The sequence below is a fragment of the Urocampus carinirostris genome, chromosome 13 (assembly GCF_059441175.1).
Source record: "Urocampus carinirostris isolate Australia breed hairy pipefish chromosome 13, RoL_Ucar_1.0, whole genome shotgun sequence".
NCBI classification, from domain to species: Eukaryota; Metazoa; Chordata; class Actinopteri; order Syngnathiformes; family Syngnathidae; genus Urocampus; species Urocampus carinirostris.
Window position 1 is genome coordinate 32,959,822 of NC_142361.1, and position 26,428 is coordinate 32,986,249.

Here is a 26,428-nt window from a genome sequence, read left to right on the forward strand (position 1 = left end):
TAGGTGAGTTCTGCGGCTTTATATTTTCCCGGTATCTTGTTTTAGAACGATCTTGATGTCGCTGTGATGAGTTGAGTGAATTCAACTCAATTCCAAGTGTTTATTGTCATATGCACAGTAAAGTTGCGAGCGAAAAAGAAAATAGAAACTAAGGAATGGTTGGCATTTCTTGAATCCCAAGACTTTAACCTTCCGAATGATATTTGAAACGATGCATTTGAGGGACATCGTACGAAACCGCATCCGCACGTGTCTACGACACGTATTTGCTTCTTTGCAAGCTTTGGGAATGTTAAGGGGGTAATCAGTTGGACTGAATCATCTGACTGTTTTGTCCACGTTCCCATTGTAGCGCCTTATAATCCAGTGCGCCTTATCTATGGAAGATATAGGACCCAAAACTATTTTTGGGGGGTGCGCCCTATAACCCGGTGCGCCCTATAGTGCGGAAAATACGGTACTTAAATACACATGGACAGGAGTTAAATCAACCGATACTTTTCATGTTTTTAAAGATTAAAAATTGTAAAAATAACATTTGCCATATCATAAAGGGCTAAACGCCCAGGTAGGGAAACATGTTTATTTTAATATAAAAGTAGGATTATACAATATGTAAGAAAATATATCTGTTATCTTTATCAGTGCCCTATGTTTGACAGACGCTGCCCTACTTACGAACAAGATAGCTTCCGAACGATCATAAGTTGAATTTGTCCGTAAGTTGCTTCAGTGCTATATTTTGTATGTTTAAGGTGTATATAGGTATGTTTTAGGCTTGTATAAGTAACCTGCATTGTTTGTACTAAAAATGATCATTTCATTAAACATTATGCTCTATAAAGATAAATAAAGTTAGGTTGAACTTACTTTTGGAAAATGGGCTTCAAGAGGTCCTCCTCTTTGGTAGAAAATGTCCCAAAAAAAGCGTTCCAACCATTTTCTCAACCGCATCAAGCTTTCTTATTCCACTTTCATTCCAAAAGAAACGGCTCGCCTCTTCTTTACACACCAACCGTATTGAATGGATGTACGAGATATTAAACAACAAAAACGTCAAAGTTGGATGGAGATACAGTATAGAATGTTTACACACGAACCAGGAAGTAGAAGCCGTATCTCTTCTTCGGGGTAGATGCTGGGTGAGCTCTTACAGCGCCACACGTTGGTAGCAGGGGAAAGAAGCACTCCAGTAATGTCCTCTACTCAGAAAAAGGTGCACACAATACAAAATCTAACTAATAGCAATGTCTGGATATTTTTCGACATCCCGAAAAAAACGTTAGTATCTACTGTTTTATGTAAGTCGAATGGTCGTAGGTAGAGGAGCACCCGTACTTGTTTTTTTTTCAATGCATAATTAAAAAAACTTCCCATTCTTTTGCTAGATGGCTTGCTAAATAGCTCAAAAGCTACCTTGATAGTCAAAGAGAGACATAAACAGTGTAGATAGATAGATAGATAGATAGATAGATAGTAACGTGTTGATATAGAGTATTTAGATAGTGCTACATAAAATACACACTGTAATAAAAATAGGGTAATATGCAATGTGGGGGTGTGGTTTAATGTGGGCTTGTACTCCCCCGGGTGGAGTTAAAGAGCCTCATGGCATGAGGAAGAAATGATCTCCTCAGTCTGTCCGTGGAACAAGACTGTGACAGCAGTCTGCCAGAGTCTGTAGACTTATTGTACATGAAGTATATGAGCTTTTATTATAAATGGATATTTTCAATGCAGGATACAGTTTTCAGACTAATGTCAACAAAGTTCAGCCTGATGTCAGGAAAACCACGAGACCAAGGTGCAAAAAAAGAAAACTGAAACTTTGAGAATTGTCTGGTGACACAAAAAACGGTGACAAGCAGAAAACTGAACTTGCAGTTTCCTGTTGACTTATACAACGCCTCAAGAAATAAACTGAAACTTTAGGAATTGGCCGACAACACAAACATGTGCAAACGTGACATGCATAAAACTGAAGTTGCGGTTTCCTGTTGACCTATATAACCATAGTAGAGTTTTTGTTGTATATCTGTAGTATTGTTTAGTTTTGTTAATGTGTTCTTATTAGATTAAAATAATTTGCAAATCATGAAGTTAGCTTTTCGATAACATATTGTGGCACTTATTCTAAAAAGACTCCATTATTTTATTTTATTTTTTTCCATGAATAGAATACAATAATTACAATAAACATCCAAAAACACAAAAAAAATCCCCCCAATTGGAAACAGCGGCGTTTATATTTTTTCATCACGCATTTACAATTTTAATTTGAAGCGACGTTTCGATTATTTTCTGTATGCTACACTCTACACCAGGGGTCGGCAACCTGCTGGCACGCGAAGGGTTAACCAGAGGCATGCGAGCGCACGGCAAAATAATAGGGATCATTTTTTTTAAAATGCGCATTTTTACCTTAAATTTAGACATTTTCAGTTGCGCGCCGTGTTGTTTAGAGGCTTTACGGTAGCGCCCCTTCTCGTCTGTCTGCACAGCACCTCGCAGAAGAGGAGAAATCCGTGTTTTGACCCAGCCACAGAAACTTCGGCGCGCGATAAATGAAATGAATAATGACAGCTCCTTCAGCGAAAAAATCTCATTCTTTGACTGACGACTGGGGGCTTGTGCAAAAAAATGACTGAGCTGTTTGTGCATTATACCTCGAGAGCGTTGTACCTCGCACATCAAGTGTTAAACTTCATGACGAGACGAAACATGAATTCAAGGCACAGACATTAAACCGCGCGTGTCCAGGTACAGCAAACAAACACAGACCCTAAAAACCTTTGTCCCTGCTAAAAACACCACCACTGAAGCAAGTTATCACATTGCTCACTGCAGACATCGCAAAGCACGGAAAACCATTTATACCTGAGACCAAATCAGCTGTTTTTTCTGTTGCAATTATTTTCAAGTAGCATTCTGCCTTGTTGCTTTTATTTCTAGTTTTTATATTTTCTGCAATAAGATTTCATTGATGAATCGTATGGTAGCTGTCTATATCACTTGTTTTTGATTGTAGTCCATTGTAGATGAAGAATGGTTGATTATGGTTGATTTTTTTGGTAAAAAGTCATGGATATCTACAGGCCTCTCCACCTGTTGCTCACATTCATTTTTTGGTTTATTGATGAACAAGAATAGTGGAAGATAAATTGGTCAGTTATACGATTTCAATGTCTATCTATGTTGTATATTCGGACTGGTGTAAAATGACAGCTGTACGAGTCATTGATCTTGGTGTGGCACAGTGATTTACAAGGAAATTTGAAAGTGGCACTCCTCACCGAAAATGTTGCTAACCCCTGCTCTACGTACCTTTCTTTCTGATGCTGACATTTAAAAAAAAAAAAACAATTTTGTTGAATAACAAAATGCCAAAGTTCCTAATCCAGACATGGGCAAACTATGGCCCGTGGGCCGTATACGGCCCGTTGGTCTTTTTAATCCAGCCTGGCAAACATCTCCCAGTTATATCGAAATATACCGGCAAACCTTGTTCATTTACTTTCCCTTGTAATGCCCACATTTCCCCAATAGATGGCGCGCTTGAGCATTTGCCCCCTTTTCTTCGCGGTTAAACTTTTTCCAGACGAAGCACTCTCCTTCTCGGTTTCGGCGATAAAGCTTTCCCCTTTCCAAAAACAAACATGAGTTTATCAAAGAAAAGTCGACAGTGAGTGCTGAGTGTTTAAAACAGATTGGACAACAAAATATTTTTTGAAAGAAGTCGGATCAAAGGCTGTATGCTTGATATGTCAAAAAACTGTCATGGTTTTTAAAGGAGTACGATATTAGCCGTCACTTTGCTACGAAACGTTCCAATTATGCCAGCAAGCTGTCGGCGCAAGAATCATTTTACGGGAAATGGGGAGTCATTAATAGGTCAAATCCTGTATGTAATTTATATACCATATTTTCCGCACTATAGGGCGCACCGGGTTATAGGGCGCACCCCCAAAAAATAGTTTTTGGTCCTATATCTTCCATAGATAAGGCGCACCGGATTATAAGGCGCTACAATGGGAACGTGGACAAAACAGTCAGATGATTCAGTCCAACTGATTCGACCCTTAACATTCCAAAAGCTTGCAAAGAAGCAAATACGTGTCGTAGACACGTGCGGATGCGGTGTCCGTACGATGTCACTCAAATGCGTCGTTTCAAATATCATTCGGAAGGTTAAAGTCTTGGAATTCAAGAAATGCCAACCATTCCTTACTTTCTATTTTCTTTTTCGCTCACAACTTTACTGTGCATATGACAATAAACGCTTGGAATTGAGTTGAATTCACTCAACTCATCACAGCAACATCAAGATCGTTCTAAAACAAGATACCGGGAAAATATAAAGCCGCATAGCTCACCTAAGTTCTCACGTAATGATACGCAATCATGGTCTTCTTACAACCGTGAGTGAAGTAAATCCAGGAGAGTAGAATATTTACAAATACAGACTAATGAAACATGTTTCTTTATGGCGTACTTTAGCAAGCTTGCTACGCCATTGCTAAACTCGGCCGATTGCAGGGTTTGTTTTGGCCCTCTAGCCAATCCGAGGCTCCGAATAACTTCAGCCAATAGCGATCGATTTAATGGATGATTGACACATCGTTTTCGGCCAATTGCAGGGTTTGTTTTGGCCCTCTAGCCAATCCGAGGCTCCGAATAACTTCAGCCAATAGCGATCGATTTAACGGATGATTGACACATTGGTTAGCCAATTAAACGCCGGTATATAAATCCCAGCATACACCGCGGACTACTCCACGTTCGGGGTAAAATCGAGTCGGCGGCTGTTGAGTAAGTTGCGAGACCTTGCGAATTTAATATTGAGCCATATATAAGGCGCACTGTGTTATAAGGCGCATGGTCAGCTTTTGAAAAAAATTAAGACTTTTAGGTGCGCCTTATAGTGCGGAAAATACGGTAATACTCAATCCATCTGTTCTTGGCTCGGCCCCTCTGTCAAATTTTAGAACTCATTGTGGCCCTCGAGTCAAAAAGTTTGCCCACCCCTGTCCTAATCCATATGTTGCTTTACTTTTGTTTCAGGACAGCTGACTTGGTACCGGTTGTGTGAGAAAAGGCCAGCCTCAGGGACCCAGGAAACCCCCCAGGACTAGTACCAGGAAGTTCTTCTGTCTGGGAAGGTGCATACCTCTTTGATGTCCTCACAAGAATCCCGGAAGAAAGACATACACGCCGTCACCTCTTCTTCAGTAACTCCAATAAGTGGGAAAAACGTGACCCGTGACTAACCATATAGATGGATAGATTGACATGGATCTCTTTCTGTGCTTTCCAAGAAATTCCACTTCCAGCCATAGAGTTGGCGCATGGGAATTCATTCGGAGGACTCTCCAGAGAGTGTGTGACTTTAGAGTGAGAGGCAATGTGGACTGTGAACATAACAAAGGGAAAGATGAGATTAAAAGGAACTTAATGGAATATTCAGGTCGTTTAACTCGGGTAATTATTATCGATGACAAGGGTTAGTGAATAGCAGGTGGTTAATGTATGCATGGAAACTGAACTTTAGAAACTAATACTGTAATAAAGTTTATTTTTGTAGTTTGTGATTTTGAGGTCTTGGTGACTTGAGTACCGCTCACATTTTGCTAATTGATCTTGTTGGGAACGAAATATGAAAATGTACCGTTTACCAAATTGTTCGAATTAGTTATCTGACTCCATTAACCAAACACAACCTACATTCACCGAATGTTGGAATTTCTTTTCAAATCAACACAAACTTCCATTAATCATCTGACTCCAATTTGTGAGCTTTCCCAATCACCACTCATCCAAACAATTTGCGCGCTCTTTTCTGCATGGAAAGTTCTCAAGAGGCCGGCATTTTCACTCACGAGTGGATTTATTTCTAACGCACAAATCAATACAGCTCTGCACGCTTCTCCTTCCAAAAGCCAACTCTTTCCTTCTTTCGAGTTGCTGAGCAAAGAATCTCCTCCGCCACTTGGTTGGGTTCCATTGGTCTCCCGTCCCGGAAGAATGGCGCGTCGACTCCGCCTCGGCCCTCAGACAGCTGGTCACCCTCCCACTGCCTGAGAGCTGCCCCACGTCAGAATCTACTCCAGAAAACTTTTGCACAAAACACAGAGTCCAACAGACAAACCCAAATTCAAACTTCCATATTCCTTTACCAACAATTTATGCACGCTCGTTTCTTGAGGGAAAAGATGAACAAGAAAGTAGACATTTTCACACGGGGGCAGATTTAATTTCCCTAACAATTTAACTAAAGTGTACTCCATCGAAAACGGCTGAATTAGTGACGTTTGAGTCTGTGTGTAGTCTTCTTCTGAAGTCCTTTAGCTCTCTCTTATTGGCCATCTTCTCCCCGCATAATGGCATGCCGACTCCTCCCATGGGCGTGCCAAGGAAGACCCCCCCCGGGCTTCACCATCTCGTCGAAGAGCGTCGCGATGTCTGGGGTACTCAAAACAACACCGAGCGTTTCTACGTCATCAGGGCCTTTCTGCGTCTGGATGTACTGATTATCTTATCAGCCTTACGTCCCGTTCCCGCCGTTCCTGTAAACAACATTTTCCACCAGGGTGCCCTGACTTCGCCTCACAGCCCAGTCAGTGAATATCTTTTGTATTAAATGTAATTTGTATTCAATCGTATAAAATCCTTTAGTCAAATGTGTAAAATCCTTCAATCTACACTATACCTGCTATGGTGTCAACGCATCATCAGTCAGCCACAGAAAAAAGTTGAGTCGAGGTTTATAAATAGTTAACCAGAATGTTTCAATTAGACAAATAAGGAATTGGTGCTGGCAGTAACACAATTTTTAACGTAAGCCAGGGGTCATGGCACACAGGGATGTAAGTTTGATCCCCAGTCAAACCAGTACAAGTTCTAGGTTAAGGGGTTTTCTGTTGGAGCATGTGTGGTGCCTCCTGCGGATCATTGTAACACTGTACAAGTTAACCTCAATATTTTTTAGGTTGTATAGTGTACCAACACACGTTTACGCCTTTTTAACACCAAACCCTTTGTTATGCTTTAATAGAATTAGGTTGAAACCAGTAAAAATAATCTAAATTACTAGAATACCAAAATGATTGGTAAACTGTTTTCAGATCCTGATAACAGGCTACTTGGGCTACCAGGTTGCCTGCTAGCAACTTGTTGGTGACCATAGTCCCCAAAAATTTACACAATATTTGTGTATTTGTATTGCAACATCCATTGCAGCCTGGTCATCGTCTGATCTGATCTGATCTGCATTTATATAGCGCTTTTCAAGTCAATGACTTCCCAAAGCGCTTTACAATGTGCTCCACATTACCCAATAGCGGCCTTGCAGCCATGTAAGGCGCTAACCTGCTTACTGGGGGTATTAGGGGTTCAGTGTCTTACCCAAGGACACTTCGACATGTAACACGGACAAGCCGGGATTCGAACTGGGATCCCTTGATCCCAAGACGAGCGCTCTACCTCCTGAGCTACTGCCTGTCGTGAAAGAGGGATTACCTCATTACCTTCAAGGTTTCTTCATTTTCCTCATGTTGAGCTTTTTGAGTTTTTCCTTGCCCTTGTGAAGGTTTTAGACCGGGGGATGGTGTAATTAGTCTGTAGTTTGCAACAGTCTGTGTAGCCCTTTGAGACTCTTAGTGATTAAGGGCGTCACAAATACACAAGACTTGACTCTCCTCATGTTGAGGTTTTTGAGTTTTTCCTTGCCCTCATGTAGGTTTTAGATCAGGGGATGGTGTCATCATAGTTTGTAGTTTGCAATAGTATGTGGTCTGTGCAGTCCTTTGAGACTCTGATTAAAGGCTATACAAATAGACATGAGTTGACTTTTGCCTTTGCTAATGAAGCGAAAGGGTGTGGGGGTTGACAAAGGAGAAGTAATGGGAAATAATATTGTGTTATGCAGGTATTTGCATGAAATTTGGCATTTGTGGGTGGAAAATGTTAAACCCTATGAGCATCAGTTAGCAAAAGCATAGTGTTTAGATGATTCAAAAAGTGGCCAGCCACAAATAGTTCCAAAGTAACTTTATATAAAAAAAAATGTCGGCGATTTCATTTGGGTGCCACGGAATTAATTGCATTATTACAAAGTTTTTTAAAAAAAATGGTCACTGATAATTGCCATCAAAAACAACACATACAGAATTATCTTCACCTGAAGCAGTAGTACATGAGGCACTGTAAAGAACAAACAATTCATATTCCCAGTTTATCTCCAAGTTTCTTAGGCCACCATACGCGCTGAAACGACATCTGTTCAAAAATGCTAGGATTTCTTTAAAAAAAAAAGCCTTTAGTTGCAAGCCTGCATGTTCAAAATGGAACTGAAAGATTGTCTCGCAATTCCAAAGAGTCCGTTAAAACACCAGCAAGCCTACTTTAGTCTGCCCATAAGAGTCTTCAGTTAATAGTGTGAGTGGTTGCTCTAATAAGACCGTCCATTCATTCTTTCTTTTGTGCATTTTCCATTCATTCTGCTCGATTTTTTTTTTTATTTACAGCATGTCGTCATCTTCTCCCCCGAACATGTCAGAGAGCTTTTTGAAGCGTGGCCCCCAATCGCCGAGGTGATCGTAGTCCTGGTCCCCGCTACTGTCAGAGTTCAGGGTAGAGAGACTTCCTGCGTCCGAGCCGCCTCCCTCGTAGTCAAACACCAGCAGGGAGTCGTAGGGGGGCGCTGTCGGGTCATTATCAGCTGCCTTCAGGTTCTGCAAGAGAATCGCCGAAGGTTGAGTCACCAAATTTGCGACTGACGCCTCTCGATAGCGAGTACCATTACACATTAATGAAATGTAGTAACTTTACTGTTGTTACAAGCTACGTTACTCCCTATCAAAAGTAGATCATGAATTTAAACATCCTTTGATTCCTCCCTCGCACACGGTACAACAAATATCCCTAAATATGCTAAGAAAAAAGTGTGAGCGTGTGTATTTACATACAAAGTACAAGTGGTTGCAGTAAGGAATTTCTCCCTACTGATATTCTCCCTACCATCGTGTAAATACACTCACATCCAACTAAAAATAAAATACAGAAATGAGAAGGTCGGCATATATGCGCATATTTGGTCGTGTGTCAGCAGTGGCGAGTGGTAGGCAGTGTATGGGGAGGGAGCGCGACTTAAAGAATGAAATCCATGAGCTCAGAACTTCAAGTGTAAGTGTGCTAATTTTTGCAATACACCATACCTAAAGAAATTGTCTGGGACAATACCCAGAAATTGCGGAAATCTGAGTGGTTTGGACCCCAGAGACAAAATGGATATGGAGTGTCTCGGCAAAGAGTTCATTTGCGAGCTCTGGAGATTGCAAACCAAGAAATATGAAGGGCTCATTTGTTTGCACAGGTTGGGGTACACTTCTTTAATTATGCGGCTATTTTAAAGCAGTTTGCGTGCATATATGGTAATTCAGAACGCACTAGTTTTAGGTGTGTCATGGAATTCTAAAATGAACTAACTGGTAAATATTTGAGTCACACGAGTAACAGGCATTGGTGGTCGTTTAGAAAGCGACCTTCACGCCACTCACGTCATCGATGAAGTTGCCAATTTCTTCTGGGTTGGCAGGACGCGGTCGGTACTGAGGGGCCGTCAAGAAGATGGGCTTCACGTCGTTCCTGAAGACCTCAGGGCGGTTGTCCAAGCCTTGGTGGAGAACACCGAGATCGTAGTCCTGGGAGAGAAGATTACGCATTTACTCATATGAACATACTGAGTTAAAAATCATTTTTCTTATCCATTATTCCCAGTTCACTTTTCACGGTATCGCTACTTCAACAATTAACCTTCCTACTAGCTAAGCATTCTATCAGCTTTCAGTTCATCTTGATTCAATTATTTGATAGAGCAGTCGTTTTTGAAAAATGTTTATACTATACTTTTGTTAAACGTTTGTGAATATAAAAAAGGGCTTAGTCTTTCCTTTCAGTGTATAGGAGTATTTGATTGTAAAATTGGTAAATAATCCCACATTCCAAAAATGTATGGAACGCAATCATGAAATACCATAAGCCAATTGAACACAAGTACCCCTGCCTAAAAAGAGGCCTTGCATATTTTTCATTAAAGACAGTATGTCAGAAAAATAACCTGATGGCTCAGAACTCCATTACCAGCTCTTGAGTATCATATGACCGCCAGGGGGCAGCCAATACTGCTACAGCTAACCGTTATTGGTACTTGAACATTCCCTCATTTGAAGCCTCAGTGTACAATTTCTTGCCACTAGATGGCGCTGTTGTGTGATGCGGACAAAAACCAGTACCACAGCAAGCAACAGGACTGCAGAAAAAAATGGTATGATATAATTCATGTATTTTTTTGCCTATTATTTAAATCAATGTTTTGTTTTACAGATTTTTTTTTTGTACCAAGAACAAATATTGGGCCACACTAATGCCGGTTGCACTTGGGAGCGACGGCAAGTTAGAGAAACCTCATTTTTCAGAGAGTTGCTGTACCTGATCATCCTCTCCACCTCCCTCTTCATCATAGTAATAGATGTTATCGCGCACATCGTCTTCCTGCAGCAGAGGCTCTTTTTTCTCTCCTCTTCTTCGTCTTGCGAACAGCAGCAGAAGTAGCAGCAGTACTGAGGCACACAGAAAGAGAAATTAGCAAGCTTCATCTAGAAAAGGGGTGGCGGGAAACGTTGAGTTGGGGGCCACATTGGGTGGAGCAAATTTGCCAGAGGGGAAGAAAATGGCTGGTCGTTATCGGCAGATACAAAAAATGTCAGAGTCTTCCCACAGACCTACGTGAGCAAATCCATTTTATTCGCGTTTGCATATATCTGGACAGGTTATGTGGATACAAGGGACTTTTTTCATCAAATTGGTTTTGCAACGCTCAAAATATACAAATAAGCACCATATTTGCATGGAAAAACTATGCAACAGGGCTTCTTCAGCATTATTTTATGGTGTGAAATGTAATTTCTTAATAAAATCAATTGAAAAAAAGGCAAGAGTAAACATAGTGGAGCAAGCCATTTGAATGTTTCAATGAAACAGTTACACGGGAGCACACAAAGGGACACCAGAATAGAAACTCATTTTTAGTAGAAGTCTATTTTTAAACATTTCAGCATGTTATTAAATGAATGATTTAAATCTATCCTCCTTTATTTTTTTTTAAATTAAAATACCTGAATTTTGCTATTGTATTTCATATATTAAAGGGACAGTGTGTCATATTTAGTGCCTCCAAGTTGGACAAAAAAAAAATATTTATTTGAATACCAGGCATAGTTTTGACCATGTATTTCCCCACAGAGATGTCGCTGCCACGTTTGTCTGGCATCTTTGTGGCACGAGTTTTTATTCGCAAAGAAAGGAGCTAAAGCGTCTTTACACTTTTACAAATACACCCAGGTGCTATTTTTTTTTATTGTGTACTCTTATTTCTAGGTCCCTGCAATCGTAATGCCTTAAACAGTGCGTCCGTGACTTCTAGTTCATGTAAAACAACTTTGGGATAGGTTTGTCGCTTCATATGTCCTCTGTACGATAAAGGATTGTCAGCAAATACAGCTTTGGGAGTGGCGCTTTGCTGTGGGGACATCAGGAGGATATTTTTAATAAAGATAGGTCATGATTTGACCATGCGGCTCATTATTCTCTTCTGGTTCTCTCAGCTTCGTCTCTTGAGCCGGAGTTAAGCTGTTGATCCAGGCCAGTGGAAGTACAAGGTTGGCAACAAGATTGACTATAATTGGAAATTATTTGAATGCAACACAAACTTTTCTTTTTCCATGTTTTTTTCTTTTTTTTTTTAAATTCCTTTAAAAAAAAATCTCATTGTGTTTATTTTTTCCTAGCTGTTCCTTTTTTCTTTTTGTAGTCTATTTACTTTTTTTCCTTTGTTTCCATCTTTTCTTTTTTCTGGCTTTTTTTCTGAATTTTCCTTCTTTTTTCTCTTCCCTTTGTTTCTCTTTTTCTCAGGTTTTCACTACTTTTTCATTTGGTATTTTTTTCTTTTTTTGTTCTATTCCCCCTTCCTTGAAGTCATTTTGTGCATAATCTTACATAATATTTGGTCGTATAGGGATGAAAGAAGCATACACAACCCGAAAGAGCCGGTTCCTTTTAGTGAGCAGAGCCAAAGAAGCAGGTTCTCGAAAAACTTTACTGACTTTACTCAGCTTCGTTCTACTTCTACCTTGACTTCAAAATACAGCATTTAGAACACAGCGTCAGGGGAACCCGTGTATTTTTACCTTCAGGCACTGTAATTTTAACTTACTTCGCTTCTTAATTAGCAATTTCGAGCCCTGATTTTTGTGAGCTGGCTAGATTTTCTTGGGCGCGGAAAAGCTCTGGGTAGTGCGCAATTGCACACATACGCAGCTTAGAGGGAACATTGCGCTGGCTAGATTTTCTTGTGCGCTGAGAATGTGCGGGCAGTGCGCGATTGCGCACGCGCGCAGCTTAGAGGGAACATTGCCCTCTAGATCAATAGTTCCCAAACTTTTGCGGGCTGGCACCCCCCTTGGCTCTCCAGCGCGAGAAATGTATTTAAGTATCAATTCAAACCCACCATTCCTGCTAACTTATTGACACTACTGCTAATACTAGTTATTCTAACATTTCACTAGTTAACTTGCGTAAATAAAAAGTGGTACCTCTAATGGATAATGCAGTTTTGGGGTTGGACACTATTAAACATTTTTAACTGGTCACAGCATTGGTTATTTCTTTGTGCCTTTGCGAACTTTTTTTGTACGGCGTGAAGGTCGCAAATGCTGCTTTGATGGAGGTTTGTTTACTTCTCAGTCCACTTGTAGATGCACCTTCGTCTTTTTCCTGTCGTCCTTTTTACTAGCCGTGATAATTTTAAAGGTGCTGGTACAAATCACTTGTTTCCTCTGGACTTAGCGACTACGCGAAAGTAAATTAAATAAATAGGTCCAAACAAGTGATGTACCGCCCTTCTTCGGCGCAAGCTTAGTTTCCTTCTCGTTTGTTGACTCTGGGACTATGTTTACAGAGTCCACCATGACACTCAAAGAGCTCACACAGTGGGTGTGGCATAGTGTGGTGCTTGCAAACTTGAATCGCCGTTATTGGCTAAAGCTGTTATTAAAACTTGCCACTGATTGGTCTGCAAACAGTAACAATTGTGGTTGGCCAAAATGTTATCATTCACTACAAAACCTGTAAAAAAACGCAGTGCTTTGCGGTTTCACAACCGCTCTATGTCACATTGCGATGTCGGTTTCGGTTAATCTTGCAGCCCTGACATATTGTGTAGAAATCATGAAACGAACGTTCAAACTTCTGACTTCGGACTGCCGCCCCCCTACCGTCCCCTTCTTCCTCACAGCCCCCCCCCCCCCCACCCCCCCACCCCCCCCCAGATCTATCCACCGCCCTCAGGGGGCCGGTACCACCCACTTTGGGAACCACTGCTCTAGATTGACAACGTAACCAAGTTAATATTCAAAGTGAGACTTACGGAGAAGCAAGAGGATTCCTCCCAGGATCCCGAGAATGACTGGCAGGTCGGTGCCGCCCGCCACGCGTCCTTTGCACATGATGTCTTCGCCGGTGCAGTCGCACACTTTGGCGTGAACTGTGCTGTCCTGCTCCAATCCCTGGTTGTCGGCCACTCGAAGCACCACCGTGTAATCTCCACTCTCCAGCTCGGTTGCCAGGTTCAAGATGATGCCAGTTTCTAGATCAAAAACAAAAGGTTCTTTAACTTGTATTTCAATTCGCTTTTGCGATATTTGGGCTTGGCGGTCACATACTGGAGTCGTTCATTCCAGCAGTCCAGTTGTTCTTGGACGTGCCCTCCAACGCAACTGCGTAAGGAGCCGCAAAGCCCGGTCCATCTTTGTCTGTTACCGACAGCAACTGAGGCACAGGTTTCTTGTTGCACACCTGACAACATTGGAGGGAAAGTTGAAGTTTTTAATCCTGGTTTGCGTTTCTCAAAAATAAGATGTTGTGACCCAGCAGTCATTCTAATCCACACTTGATACAGATAAGAATTCAACAAAACAAACATGGCACACATTCTTATAGAATTGGTGAGCATATTGAGAATATGCCTGCGAAATTTTCAGGGACAGCCATTTTGGATTTGAAATGCTTTAATGAAGGGAATGGCAGCTGGTGGTGAAGCCCCACTCCACTAAGTGAGACTAATTCATATGGTAAAACGCTTGCATATTTTCAGTAATGGCACTTTAAAAGGCAACACATAATCCATCATTTGATGGAAATTCTGCAGTTTTATACTCACGTCATGAAGTAAAATCTTCTTGTTAAATGTGTCGAGTTTTATTTAGAAATAAGTCTATTCCTGAGTGACTGTCCAGTCTATTCATGTCTTAAATATCCCGAACCTTCCGATTGGAATTAAAAAAGTATTATATAGATGAATACAATGTTGGATGAACACCAAAAGGATAAAAAAAAAAAAAAAAACTCGAATTCCAAACTGAATAATACTGGCGCTACAAATAATTTACAGTGAAGCAAATTTTGAGTTGGCTTGTCCTTTTTAATTTAAAAACTGTTGCAACATTGTATGCAGTGGCTCGAGTAATTGAATGAATATAGCATCATTTCTAGAGAGCACCTATTCTATTAATCAATTTTTGTCTATAATAGTCTGGACCACTTTGTTTACAATAGCAGGATATATCACCCAGATTCGTTTACTCCACAGTATGAATTTGGGACTGCTTCACCATGATCTGCTACAGAAAGCAGGACTTTCTGTAAAATAATGGTTGGAAAGAACAGCTAATTCTGCTTTCCCAATATTGTAGTCCCAAATGTATAAAAAAATAAATCTTCCGTAACTAAAAAGGTCAATGTAGTACTTGGTCCGGATTAGTGGAAAAATCAGCCAGCTTGGTAAATACAACATTTATGGAGTTCGTAAACCCAAAATAACAAAAATGTAGAAGCCAGTTATTAGAAAATAACAATTCAGTAAAAAAATTGTAATTGCTTTTTTCTTTCCTTCTTTCTTTGTGCAGATGTGAAAATGATCCTTACCGTAAATGAACGTTCTGCAATGGTGGGTGCATTGTCATTAACATCTTCAAGGAGGATCACCAGGGTCCCTGTTCCAGTGGCTGGGACTTCATCTAGTGAAAAGACAACAAAAATGTCAACGAATCCAAAACCATTCTTGGTCATATTAACATCAGATGCGATCTAAAGTCCTAATGAACTATTCCACCAAATGGGTGACATTTGTTTGCCCATGCAATTCCAAAAGGAAAATGTATATTAGGGATTTAAATGTTACGGCAAGAGTCAAAATTTGGTTTTAAAACTATGGATACCCTCCCCAAGAGCTCTCAATTCGTGGAATTTGCGACCCCGTCTGTATATCTGTGACATGAACTGGGACTCAGGTCTTTTGAGAACAGTTTTCTATGTTATATCAGTCATTGATTAGATAAAATACAAGATTGAAAATGCTACTTACCATTGTCATATGCACCAATTAGTGCTGTGTATTTATCGTCCTTGACAAATATAGACTCTCTGTCCATTGGACTTTTAACTGTGATGATGCCCGTCTCCGTGACCACATTCAACCAGCCGGCTGGGTCGCTGACAATCTTGTACCTAGGAGTATTTTAAACACAGGTAGGTGATGTAAAAGGTGGTGAAAATACATCTCCTCTAAGGAGATTCTCTTAGGGGGGAAGGAAATATGTAAATATGTTGATGCCTAAGACTTTGATCACCACCAAATCTCATACGTCTTGCTAATCATGTGAAAGTACGGAGCAAAAACAATCATGACTTACATGACTTTCTGTTTACGTGCAATGTCGGGATCGGAAGCAATGTATTGCACCACATCGGAATCCACAGCAAGGTCTTCCCTTTTGGACACGAGTTTCTCAGCTGGATCGAATATCGGGGCTTCGTTCACATCGATTACATTTACGGTCACTGTGGCCGTGGCGGTTGGCAATGGTTTGGCGAAAGGAACTTCGTTCTCCACCGTAACCAACAAAGTGTGCTTGCCCGTCTTCTCAAAATCCAGAGCCTGCATTTAAAACATCTCAAATTAACATATTTCACGTCATTGTTCCATAAAAAGTGCATTGAATTTGTCTTAAAATTATTTTAAGAACAATGTATAAAACTCTAACGTCAGGCAAAAAATACTTATTCCTTCAAAGTTATAGCCACCAGAACGGCATGTGTATTCAACCAATGACACTTAATATTAGAAAAAGATGGTGAATTTTGACATATGATGTGTCAGCCAGTAATATGTTTTCCAATTCAGTCTAATAAAGTTCAGTTAAATCACCCACTGTTAATTTGCAAAATGTTTCCAAAATAATATATTTGAAAAAAAACTGACATTCAAATGACCTGGAAATGTGGTCCATTGACCTCTGTATTTTCCCATCATTACAAAAGTTCTAAAAGCCAAGGGCATGCATTATTTGATACCTTGGCAGTCGTGATGATTCCTTCGTTCTTATTGCTTCCAGTTTGCACGGAGAACAGTTTTCCAGGATCACCGACAATCGTGAACTTTGCATTCCAGGCTGGGGAGTGTGGCTCGTCACCATCCGTTACAGTCAATTTCGTTACTATGATGTCGACTCGATTTTCTTCCACGCTTACGTCATACTGTGGAAATAAAAAGATGCAAAACAAGGGGGTGACGGGTACTCATTACAAGGTCTGAAAGGAGTAAATGGCACTATTTACTGTCATTTACTAAAAGAGGAAGGGAATACCGTTAATGCGATACATGGTAACATATCAAGAGACACTAGTTTTAAATACATTGTGTTATTTGCCTAAATAAAAGGGAGAAATAAACCCAAAACCACATCAGTCCTAAAATTACCAAGCTAAATTATGGCAAAACACAAAGATACCAAAATGCAAACTCTTTACAAATTTAGAATGTTATTAATGACCTCAAAATATTGCTGCAAAATTACACATTAGCCCTGAAGATGAATATCTCCTCCTACTACAAATACTAGGATAATCCGATAATCAAAACAAAGGAATTGCTTTCTTAAGTAAATACTGACCGATTTTTGGGTGAACTCAGGAGCATTGTCGTTGCTGTCTGTCACAGTGAGAACGACTTTGGCCTGCCCGGTCAAACCGTTACCAAGCATGTCAGCTGCTTCCACTACCAAAGTGTACCTGGGAAATTTCTGTTGAAAGAAAAGATAAATTATGTCATTGGTAAATGTGCATTTTTATTCGGTCATGTTACCTGTGCCGTAATTCTAGGGCTGCAGCTAAGACCATTTAAATCGATTAGTTAGAATTTTTTTTTAATATATTAATCCAATTTTTTAAGACGCATTTCTAAATTCCTAATAGTGTAAAAAACAGAATATCCTTTAATACAAAACAATTCAAAAACTCAGTGTTTGTAAAATGACTTAAAATACACACAAATCTATGTTATACACCTGCAATATGTATATGTAATATACTCTTTCCCTACCAAAGATTCTGTTACATTTGGACTTACCATAAAAACAAAAATGAAGAAAGAACGATACATGTTATATGTAGAAAAAAATGTGTACCCACAAAAACTTTTTAAAAATTTGTAAACTAATTTGGTTTCAGTGGTTAAATCTTTGAAAACCATAAAAATTCCCAATGTGGAAATAACATGATTTTGTGTTGACTTTAAAATGTCATCATTATCATTTCTTTTTACTTTATTATTTCAGTTTTTCCTGTATTTCTGCAGAACTTTGTTCCCTTTAAAATGTTTCACTTTGTAGTGTTTAGATCATTACAAACCAAAATTTGCACGAAAAAAATCAATGTGCAATAAAAGGATACCCGTTTAATGTAAGGTACTGTACTTTTGTTTATGGAAAAGGTCTCGAGACGCTCTCTGCTGTAATAAGGTGGTACTACAACCTTTAACTTCACAAGGAAATGCAATAATGTACAATTATTTGCATCAACTTAACGTGCTTAGAGGCTCATAGAGCAACACAACGAATCGATGCTGAAATTAGTTGCCAAAGCTTTTACTAATTGATTTTGTCGTTTTATTGTTGCAGCCCTAACCAAAATATTACCAACCCACAGTACTCAACTCTACTAGCAGGCCTGTGAAGCCTTGTGGATGATTTAAGGTACAGATTTGTCTTTACACCATCAAGATGACATTTTTTAGCCAGGTAAGACTTAAAAATGGCAAATAAGTTGTTCATTACAATTAAACCTAACCATTACCTTTGTGGAATACAATAGGCACAAATATTATTAGCATACAATAATGGTTAAAAAAAAAAAGGCCGCACCTCTCGATCTAAGCCGCCGGCATTGATTCGGATGTATCCATTGACTGGATTGATGGTAAAAAGATTTGTTGCAGGGAACTCTGGATCTTGGCTCACAATACGGTAACGGATATCAGAGTTGTCTGTGTTTTCCTGATCGGCATCTGTAGCGTTCACTTTTATGACTTCAAAGCCTGGCAAAAAGAGAAACGTCGAATATCATAGTTATGAACATTGTTTATGTGTTTGGATAAAGTAGGTCCGATTTAACACGTTAGGAAAGACTTTGGGTTGACTTTTGATTTCAATGATTTTGCTAGAGATCCAGTTCAGTTGACTTTGGTCAGATATGATTTGCATTTGATGTAATAAACTGATAAGCAAAGCTAAGACTACAAGGACCTACTGCAACTAGAAACGTAACAAATGAACTTTCTTCAACCCAAACAGACATCTGGAAATAATTCCATTCCTGGATTTTTACCTTTGGGTGATGCCTCAGCCACTTCGCCATAGAAAGTGTCCTTGTCAAACTTAGGTTTATTGTCATTCTGGTCAATGACATTGACGATAATTTCCATGGGTTCCTCAGCTTTTCCGCCTCCATCAGCCACCGCATACGCTTGAAACTGTACACAAAAAATGGGTGGAATAAATGCATTCCAGTAATTATATTAGCAAGAATCAATGGCACGTAATTAAAAACATAATAATAAAAAAGGCGCCCTCACTTTGTACTTGGGCTGCTTTTCTCTGTCCAGTGGTTGTGTCAGATAAAGATTACCGGTGTCTCTGTCCATGGTGAAGAGGCCAACAGGAGGCTGATCTGCTCCTGGACCAGTAATACTATAATAAATCTTCTTCATTTTGTCTTCATTGGACCGGATCTATGCAAAAAACGGAAAGTGCGGTGAAGTTGCGATTCAATTCCCAAATAATAAGTCTCAAAAGGGATTTTTTGGGACGAATAAATAAACAGGACTTTCGTACTTGAGAGACTTTGAGGGGGTATGGACCTCTGTCATTCTCAGCAACATTGATGTCAGGAATAACCCAGTCCCTCTTTCTTCTTCTTAAGCCTCCGGTAGACTCAGGGAACTGCAAAACTGGCACTTCTGCATCGTGTGTGCGCTAAACAAAAAAGTAGCAGGTAGTTAACACATATGCCATTTCTGCTTTTAACATGCGCACACAGCAGAGCTTAGATTTGACAACAGTCCTCAATTAAAATCAGGAAAAGCCCTGAAATTACAATAACATAACTGCCCAATTCGGGAACGAGCATGAAAGCCTACCTCAAGATGATCATTTTGGCTGCCACGGTGCAAAACAGTGACAGGCATGGTCATCTTCTGACCTTGAGAGTCCCAGGTATGGACCAAAAACTCAGTCTGACCTTCATGGAGAGAAACCGGACGATTAACCTAAAGGACAGAAGAAGAAATACCCATTAGGATCATTTTACCTTATGATTATTTGGTAAAAATGTATCCGACAATTCTGTCAAACATACAGAACAAATGCTCCTTAAACAAAAAAAAACACTAGCTCTTGGAAATAAAACTCAAAAAGAAAAATCTCACCTTCAAGACGCCATCAGTTTGAATCACGAAACGTGAATCTTCACTCGTAAAACGAAATCTCCTGCGATCTGAGCAGTCTGTGAAATCCACTATGGGAAAAACAAAAATAGAGTTTATAGTCTTTGGCGTTTCTATAACAAAATTAAATTTCCTAAAAAAAAAATGGTACGAGCAATCGAAAACACCAAGTAAGAGTTTAGCAGAATATAAAAAAAGAACTCATATTGGTAGTAGACATTTGTTTGATTTAACTTATTAGTATGTTTGAAATCAAAGCAGCATAAACAGGTTGAGATTAAAATCACATACAGGGGGGGGGTTTCCTTTAAAAACGAATAATTATTATGACAAATTCGCCTCTACCAACTCACAAGCAGATATTTGGTGTATTTAAATAAATTGGAATCTGCTGGGGACAGTTACCCCAAAAATACCTCAGCGCGATTGGAGGGAGCTGGATTACCAAATTGACAAATGCCGCCTCCGTCACAGTTGCCAGATTGGCTTTCTGTCTATTTAGGCTCATTGCTCTCACTCTTCCTTTGTCAGTCCGTCAACGAACCTCTGCCCCGCAAGACGTGGGTTTGAATCTGTCCGGTTTCCTGTTCGGTATTGTTCCTGTTTATTTTGTCCTGTTTAATATCAGTTTCCAGTTTTGTTCCCGTCTAGTTTGTCCTGTTTAATTTTGATATCCTGTTTTGATATCAATCCTGTCTGTCACTGTCCTGTATCGACCCCTTCCGTCCGATATCTGCTCGGGCAATTGGTATCCATCTCGTCGGCCTCTGGCTTCCTGTCATTCCACGCCACACTGCTGCCTAACGTGCATGACTCCCCATTTCCCGTAAAATAAAAAGCTTGTGTGAGAAGCGTCACGGGTCCTGATCCTGTTCCGATTCTTGACAGCCTCTCAGGCGGTGCACATTTTGAACATTTGTGAAACCGTTCACATAACCCTCATGCTTTTCAACTTCTCATTCAGACTTGGAAGAATAAATCTTAGGATCTTCAAAATGGAACAGATTTCCATTTATTTTCTCTTAATCACGTGATATTTACATGTGAAAGTATTTCACATTTTTAAAACACCCTGTATTATGGAGAACGCACATGGAAAAGGAGATATTACTGATACGTTGCAAACTTCAGAGACTATCCAGGCCGTTTTGTTTTGTTGAGTCACAATGTACTGCAAAGCCTGCAGTTATTGACATGTTTTGAGAAGAAAGGCCTTGCAAAACAGGCTTGGGTGCATTCATGAGTGCGGGAAAGCTCGTTAAATGAGACACAAGTTGGGACTTGAGCTTCTTCGACTATCAACGATCACTGATGAGAAGCATGGATAATTATACTTTTCTACACATTAAACAAAAGTGCACTTTGATTTGTCAGGTGGCTGGATTAGAAACACGTAATTGAGGGGAGGGGGGGACTAAAATCTTACTGAAATCAAAACCTAAGATTGACTTTTTGGTGATAGCACTTACCTTTGCCTAACAGTGTGCCTCTTCCTAGGTGCTTCCTGGTCACTGTGAAAACCTTCCTGTCTGACTGAAAACCAGGCACGCATGATGGCTCTTCAGAAGAAACTGAAGTCTAAAAGACAGGGTCAGAGTTATGCACATTCACAAATATAACTTTTCTTTAATTCAATTCAACACTGGTTGGGTTCATCCATTAATTGGTCTTGAGCAACACACCAACAGTCAGACCTTTGGGTTGCTGATAACTGCAAATGTTTGAGTCAAAAAAGAACCCCGTGTGTTAATTATCTGATGCACAAGATTTCAAAAGAGAAAAGAAGGTGTGCTCGCCCCATTCATTCATTCTTAATTATGAAAATGACGTTTGCCTGCATTGCATTCAGAAAACCAAAGCTACAAATCTAAAATGATGCGAGCCATGATGGGGATCAAAGCACAGAGTGATGGTTTTTAACTTTATTCCTGGATGTAAATGAGAACATTTCTTGTTAATACACTTCAAAGAATGGTCAACACCTAAGGACAAAAGACGTTACAGTGAAGAAACGACCCGATTTTTCAATCCGTTCAGAGGGGACATGCTGGGTTTCAACTCATTTGCATACTTGTCTTTTTAGAGTCATAAAACAAAGTCTTCCTATGCGGGATGAGTGTGGGGTATGAGATGGCAGTACAAAGGATATGCGAGAATTTGAAGGGTTGTGTTATATTTAGTGCCTCCTAGTGGTACAAACAAAACTTTCTTTCAGTAAAAAAAGACAATTAAAAACATTAATTTGAATATTAGGCACAAAAAAAAAAAGAACTATAAAAAAATAAATAATCGGTCGAGAAATTTGTTCCTTTACATAGCGGAATCACTAAGGTCACCACCATGTTAGTCTGGTAACTTGCTGCTACGCCGTGCTCTGTGCCACTGGTTTCAGTCCGCATTAGACAAAAACAGGGCCATCTAGTGGTCAAATATTACACACTGGGACTTTAAAGAAAAATATTGAAGTGTAAAATTAGATACTGAGTGGCATTTCAGGAAAATACAAGTACTTTACATAACAATGTTAATTCGGAAGGGTCATCATTTGAAAATGTTAATCTTAATTTCATCTGTAAAATGCAAAATAAATGTTACCAAATTCTTATGCACTTTATTTCTGGCCGTTTCATATTTTTAGTTAAGTTAAATCCCTATACACATTTAATTCTGTTGGCAGAAAATTTTGATTTCGTCTTATTACACTTAAAGTTTGAACTTTTTCCAGTTAAAAAAACAAAAACAAACACGCATATCATCTGAAATGAGGAAAATGATCGGATATAAATTTTGGTGTGTGAATGGGTAAGTGTGAAGCACATTGTAAAGCGCTTTGGGAGGTCTTCATTGACTTGAAAAGCGCTTTATAAATGCAGACCATTTACCATTTATTCTAATTTAAATAATTATATTCCCATTTTATAAAAATCCTAAAATAGTTCATTGAAAAAATTATATGCCACTATTTTTCTCCCCGGGTAGCATTCAAAAGCACTGTTTATTATGTTAAAAGTAGTTCTTGGGAAATGTTATCGCTTTAAAAATAAAATGTAAACAACAAAGTAGCAATCATTCATCACGATTTTTAAATAATGATACAAAAACAAGTGTTCATTATTTGCAACAATCTAAGCTTTTATAAATCTGCATCACCATTTTCAGTAGAAAAATAAACACTGTCTGATGAAGGTAGTTTTAAAGGGAAATGGGTGTGCATAGTGTTATAAACAGCGTAGATAACTATGGCAGATTCTTAGTATTTAGTAGGTTTGTATTGGTCATGCTTTCGTCCCTCCAGCTGAAACAGGACACCAGAAAGCGGCCATGTCAGTCGGGTCAGGGTGACACAACACACTCTTTTGTTCAACAGCAGGGCCTGACAGCTTTCACTGGTTTACCCCTACTGCATCATATGGGTGCCCAGCCCATCCAAAAGAACGCGTCCACAATCCCACTGTCCTTTTACAACACCTCTCCACTCCTTTCTACCACCAACAAGAGCTCTAGCTTCAACTATATTTAGACCTCTTTCCAGCAGTGCACTCATAACACCATCCATGTCAATCGCAGCCTTCCTCTTGGTCTCCTTCCATTGACTTATGCTCTGTAGATCCTCATCAACATTCGCTCCTCATCCATTCTCTCCATGTGTCCAAACCAACCGAGTACTCTCTTATCCACACGCTTGCTCAGTTCTATGACTACTCCAGTTCTGTCTCTCACCATTTCATTTCTCAATCTATCCAATCTTGTCACTCCTAACATAGTCCTCAAACAATTCATCTCAGAAACATTCAATTTCCTTCTTAGATCTGCGTTCAGGCTCCAAGTTGTATTAGGTTTGATCATATGTCATATTAGAAGTAGGGTTTAATAGACTCCAACAATAACTATCATTGCCTAGAAAAATCACAATAATCGTTTTTCAGGGTTGGGTAGGGTTACTACAAATTGGATTACTTTCAATTACTCCGATACCAAATATGCTAATAAAAGACAAAATAAACTAAATATGAATAAAAAGATGACTCACAACACGTGGTAAGCTTTCTCTCCTGGCTTTGATCTCCAGCAAAACTAACATCAAATGCGACAGAAACAAAATGAAAATAAATCCAAACATAATTTTTGCCGTTCCATGTAATCCGTTACTCCCCAAGCCTGCACAAAATTCAGTAATTTTATTCATATTTAGTTTCTTTTGTCTTTTATTAGCATATTTGGTATTGTAGTCATCCAAAAGTAGTTGAAAGTAATCCAGTTAAAGTAACCCTACCCAACCCTGTCGTTTTTTTAACAAGTCCGTGATCTACTCAGGTGCTCTTAAGGGACTACCTAGTGCCCGCGGGCCCCACGTTGACGACATCAAGACAGGGCGAGGCCCTTTTACTAACGTACGTCGAGGACACAGAGGACAAGCAATTGTAAATAACTGGGTGAGTTTTGTCGAAATACTAATAAATATGATATATTCAACTACACTATATATGTTAATTCAAGAATTTAAAAAATAAATGATTCCAAAATGGATGTCTTCGAGCAACACAATAACGAGACTCACGGTGAAACTCGGCGACATCGAAGTCAAAATAACCAGAATGAAGCGTCGAGTGTGTAAAAAGTGGAAAGAGTGGAAAATAAAACATAGTTTTGAAAAAAGAAATGAAAATTAGACATTTAAACAAGATACAGAAAACCGAAGCGAACCTCACCTGGAGAACGACGAACAAAGTTCCCCACACCGCAAACGTGGCGGCCCTCATCTGCCCGCAGATCCCGAAACTTTTTCTCGTAAGACCAAAAAATATAAAAAAGAAAATAAGTTGATATTCCTCAGGAGGTTTTTGTGCCGTTTCCACGTCGAGGAAGTCCGCAAAGTGAAGCCGTTTTCTTTCGACGAGTAGCTGCAGGTACTTTCAACGTGTGACGTCAGCTCACAGGTGCTTCGCTTCCGCCTTCCTTATAAGGGCAAGCCTATACTGGACCGATACCGACGAAGAGTTTCTGTATTTGCAAACTGGAATTTGAGATCATTTCGGTGTTGAAATAAGAGTTGTACCGATGCTCACCGGTTATAACTTTCTGTTCCTCTTTGAAGTCAATGGACAGACTACGTTTCCGCCCCCTCTTCTCTCTCTTTCAATCTCTCTCTTTCTCTTTCTCCCTCTTTCATCTGTCTGTCTCTTTCAAGTGAGGCAGTCTCTGTTTGCCCGGTAAGCGTTCGAGCAGGGGTGTCAAAAATGCTGCACGCGGGTTGGACAGAGCCCACAAGGGTTTGAATTTGGCCCGCGAGGCAATGCTGAGAAGCACAAGAGACAAGAATGATTTGCGGTTTGAATTATGTCCGCTTCAGGGCCAGCAAATGTAGCGATTTTGTTTGTCTGTCTGTCTGTCATTCTTTCTGTAATTCTCTTTTGTCTCTTTTTCTCCTTTCTCCCTCTTTCTTTCTTTGTCTTTCTCTATTTCTCTGTGTCTCTCTGTGTCTCTTCTTCTTCTCTTTTCTCTCTTTATTTGTTTCTCTCTCTCTATTTGGTTCTCTTTCTTTCTCTTTTTTTTCTTTCTCTTACTTTTTCTTTTTGTCTTTCTCTCCCCCTTTCTTTTTCTCTATATGCCTTTCACTGTCTGTTTTTCTCTCTCTTTCTCCACACCACTCTCTCTCTTTTTTAACTATCTCCTTCTCTGTGTGTCCATCACACTCACTCCCTCTCTCTCTCCCTGTCACTTTTTCTAACCATCTCCTCTGTGTGTGTGTGTGTGTGTGTGTGTGTGTGTGTGTGCGTCCATCTCTCTCTCTTTCTCTCTCTCTCTTTCTCTTTTGCTCTTTTGCTTTCTCCTTCTTCCTCTCTTGTATGCAACTCCCTTTTTTTTTCTCCCTATCTCATTCTTTCTTACTCTCTCCTTCTCTTACTCTCTTTTTCTCTCTCTGCCCCCTGACCCTCCTTCACCCCCTCCCACCCAACTTTTTCTTTCTCGCTCTTTCGCCCTACCTCGCCCTCTTTCTCTCTTGCTTTCTCCATATTCCTCTCTTTTTCTCTTGTATGTAACTCTTTTTTCTGTTTTCTCTCTTTCTCCCTACCTCGCTCTCTTTCCAACTCTCTCCTTCTCTTCCTCTCTCCTTCTCTCAGTGCCCCCCTTGACCCCCCCCTCTCTTTTTTCTCTCTCTCTCTCTCTCTCTCTCTCTCTCTCTCTCTCTCTCTCTCTCTCTCTCTCTCTCTCTCTCTCTCTCTCTCTCTCTCGCTCGCTCGCTCGCTCGCTCTTTGATCTACTAGTCCCTGTGAGAATGTTTTGTCAACCATGTGGCCCCTGAGCTAATATGAGTTTCACATCTCTGCTTCAAAGAGACAGTTTGTGTTTTTTGACCGCTAGATGTTGCTGTCTTGTGCCGTGCAACCTAAAACAAGTGCTACAAAGCACAACGGAGAATACAAACTACAGAGACTGAAAGTGACCAAACTGGACCAATTCCAATCTTTTTTTGTAATTTTTTTTTTGGGCACAGCCTTTTTGAGTTTTCTGGGTATCCGCAGCAGCAAAACGACA

At 39.9% G+C, this 26,428-nt stretch overlaps 2 protein-coding genes across 5 annotated transcripts in view; one reads left to right on the forward strand and one right to left on the reverse strand.

Annotated features, from left to right (window-relative positions):
* The window catches only part of rasgrp3 (RAS guanyl releasing protein 3 (calcium and DAG-regulated)), a 60,558-nt gene extending 54,745 nt beyond the window's left edge, over nt 1–5,813 (forward strand). For all 4 annotated transcript variants that reach the window (XM_088350978.1, XM_088350977.1, XM_088350976.1 and 1 more), the window contains one exon: nt 5,062–5,813. In XM_088350978.1, coding sequence (XP_088207104.1) covers nt 5,062–5,070 — 9 coding nt within the window. In that variant the 3' untranslated portion in view covers nt 5,071–5,813. The remainder of the gene's footprint in view (nt 1–5,061) is intronic.
* Nucleotides 5,814–8,031: 2,218 nt separating this feature from the next.
* On the reverse strand, nt 8,032–24,972 carry LOC148354369 (cadherin-1-like). The gene is made up of 18 exons (XM_088351112.1): nt 24,601–24,972; nt 21,361–21,469; nt 19,874–19,962; nt 19,586–19,714; nt 19,281–19,421; nt 19,022–19,177; nt 18,775–18,919; nt 18,312–18,484; nt 17,064–17,192; nt 16,465–16,647; nt 15,804–16,048; nt 15,476–15,618; nt 15,037–15,128; nt 13,776–13,908; nt 13,481–13,699; nt 10,486–10,616; nt 9,555–9,698; nt 8,032–8,729 (listed from the first exon to the last, which is right to left on the reverse strand). Exons 1-18 carry the CDS (start codon nt 24,649–24,651, stop codon nt 8,517–8,519), a joined length of 2,625 nt encoding a protein of 874 aa, XP_088207238.1. The 5' UTR covers nt 24,652–24,972; the 3' UTR covers nt 8,032–8,516.
* Nucleotides 24,973–26,428: the final 1,456 nt, after the last annotated feature.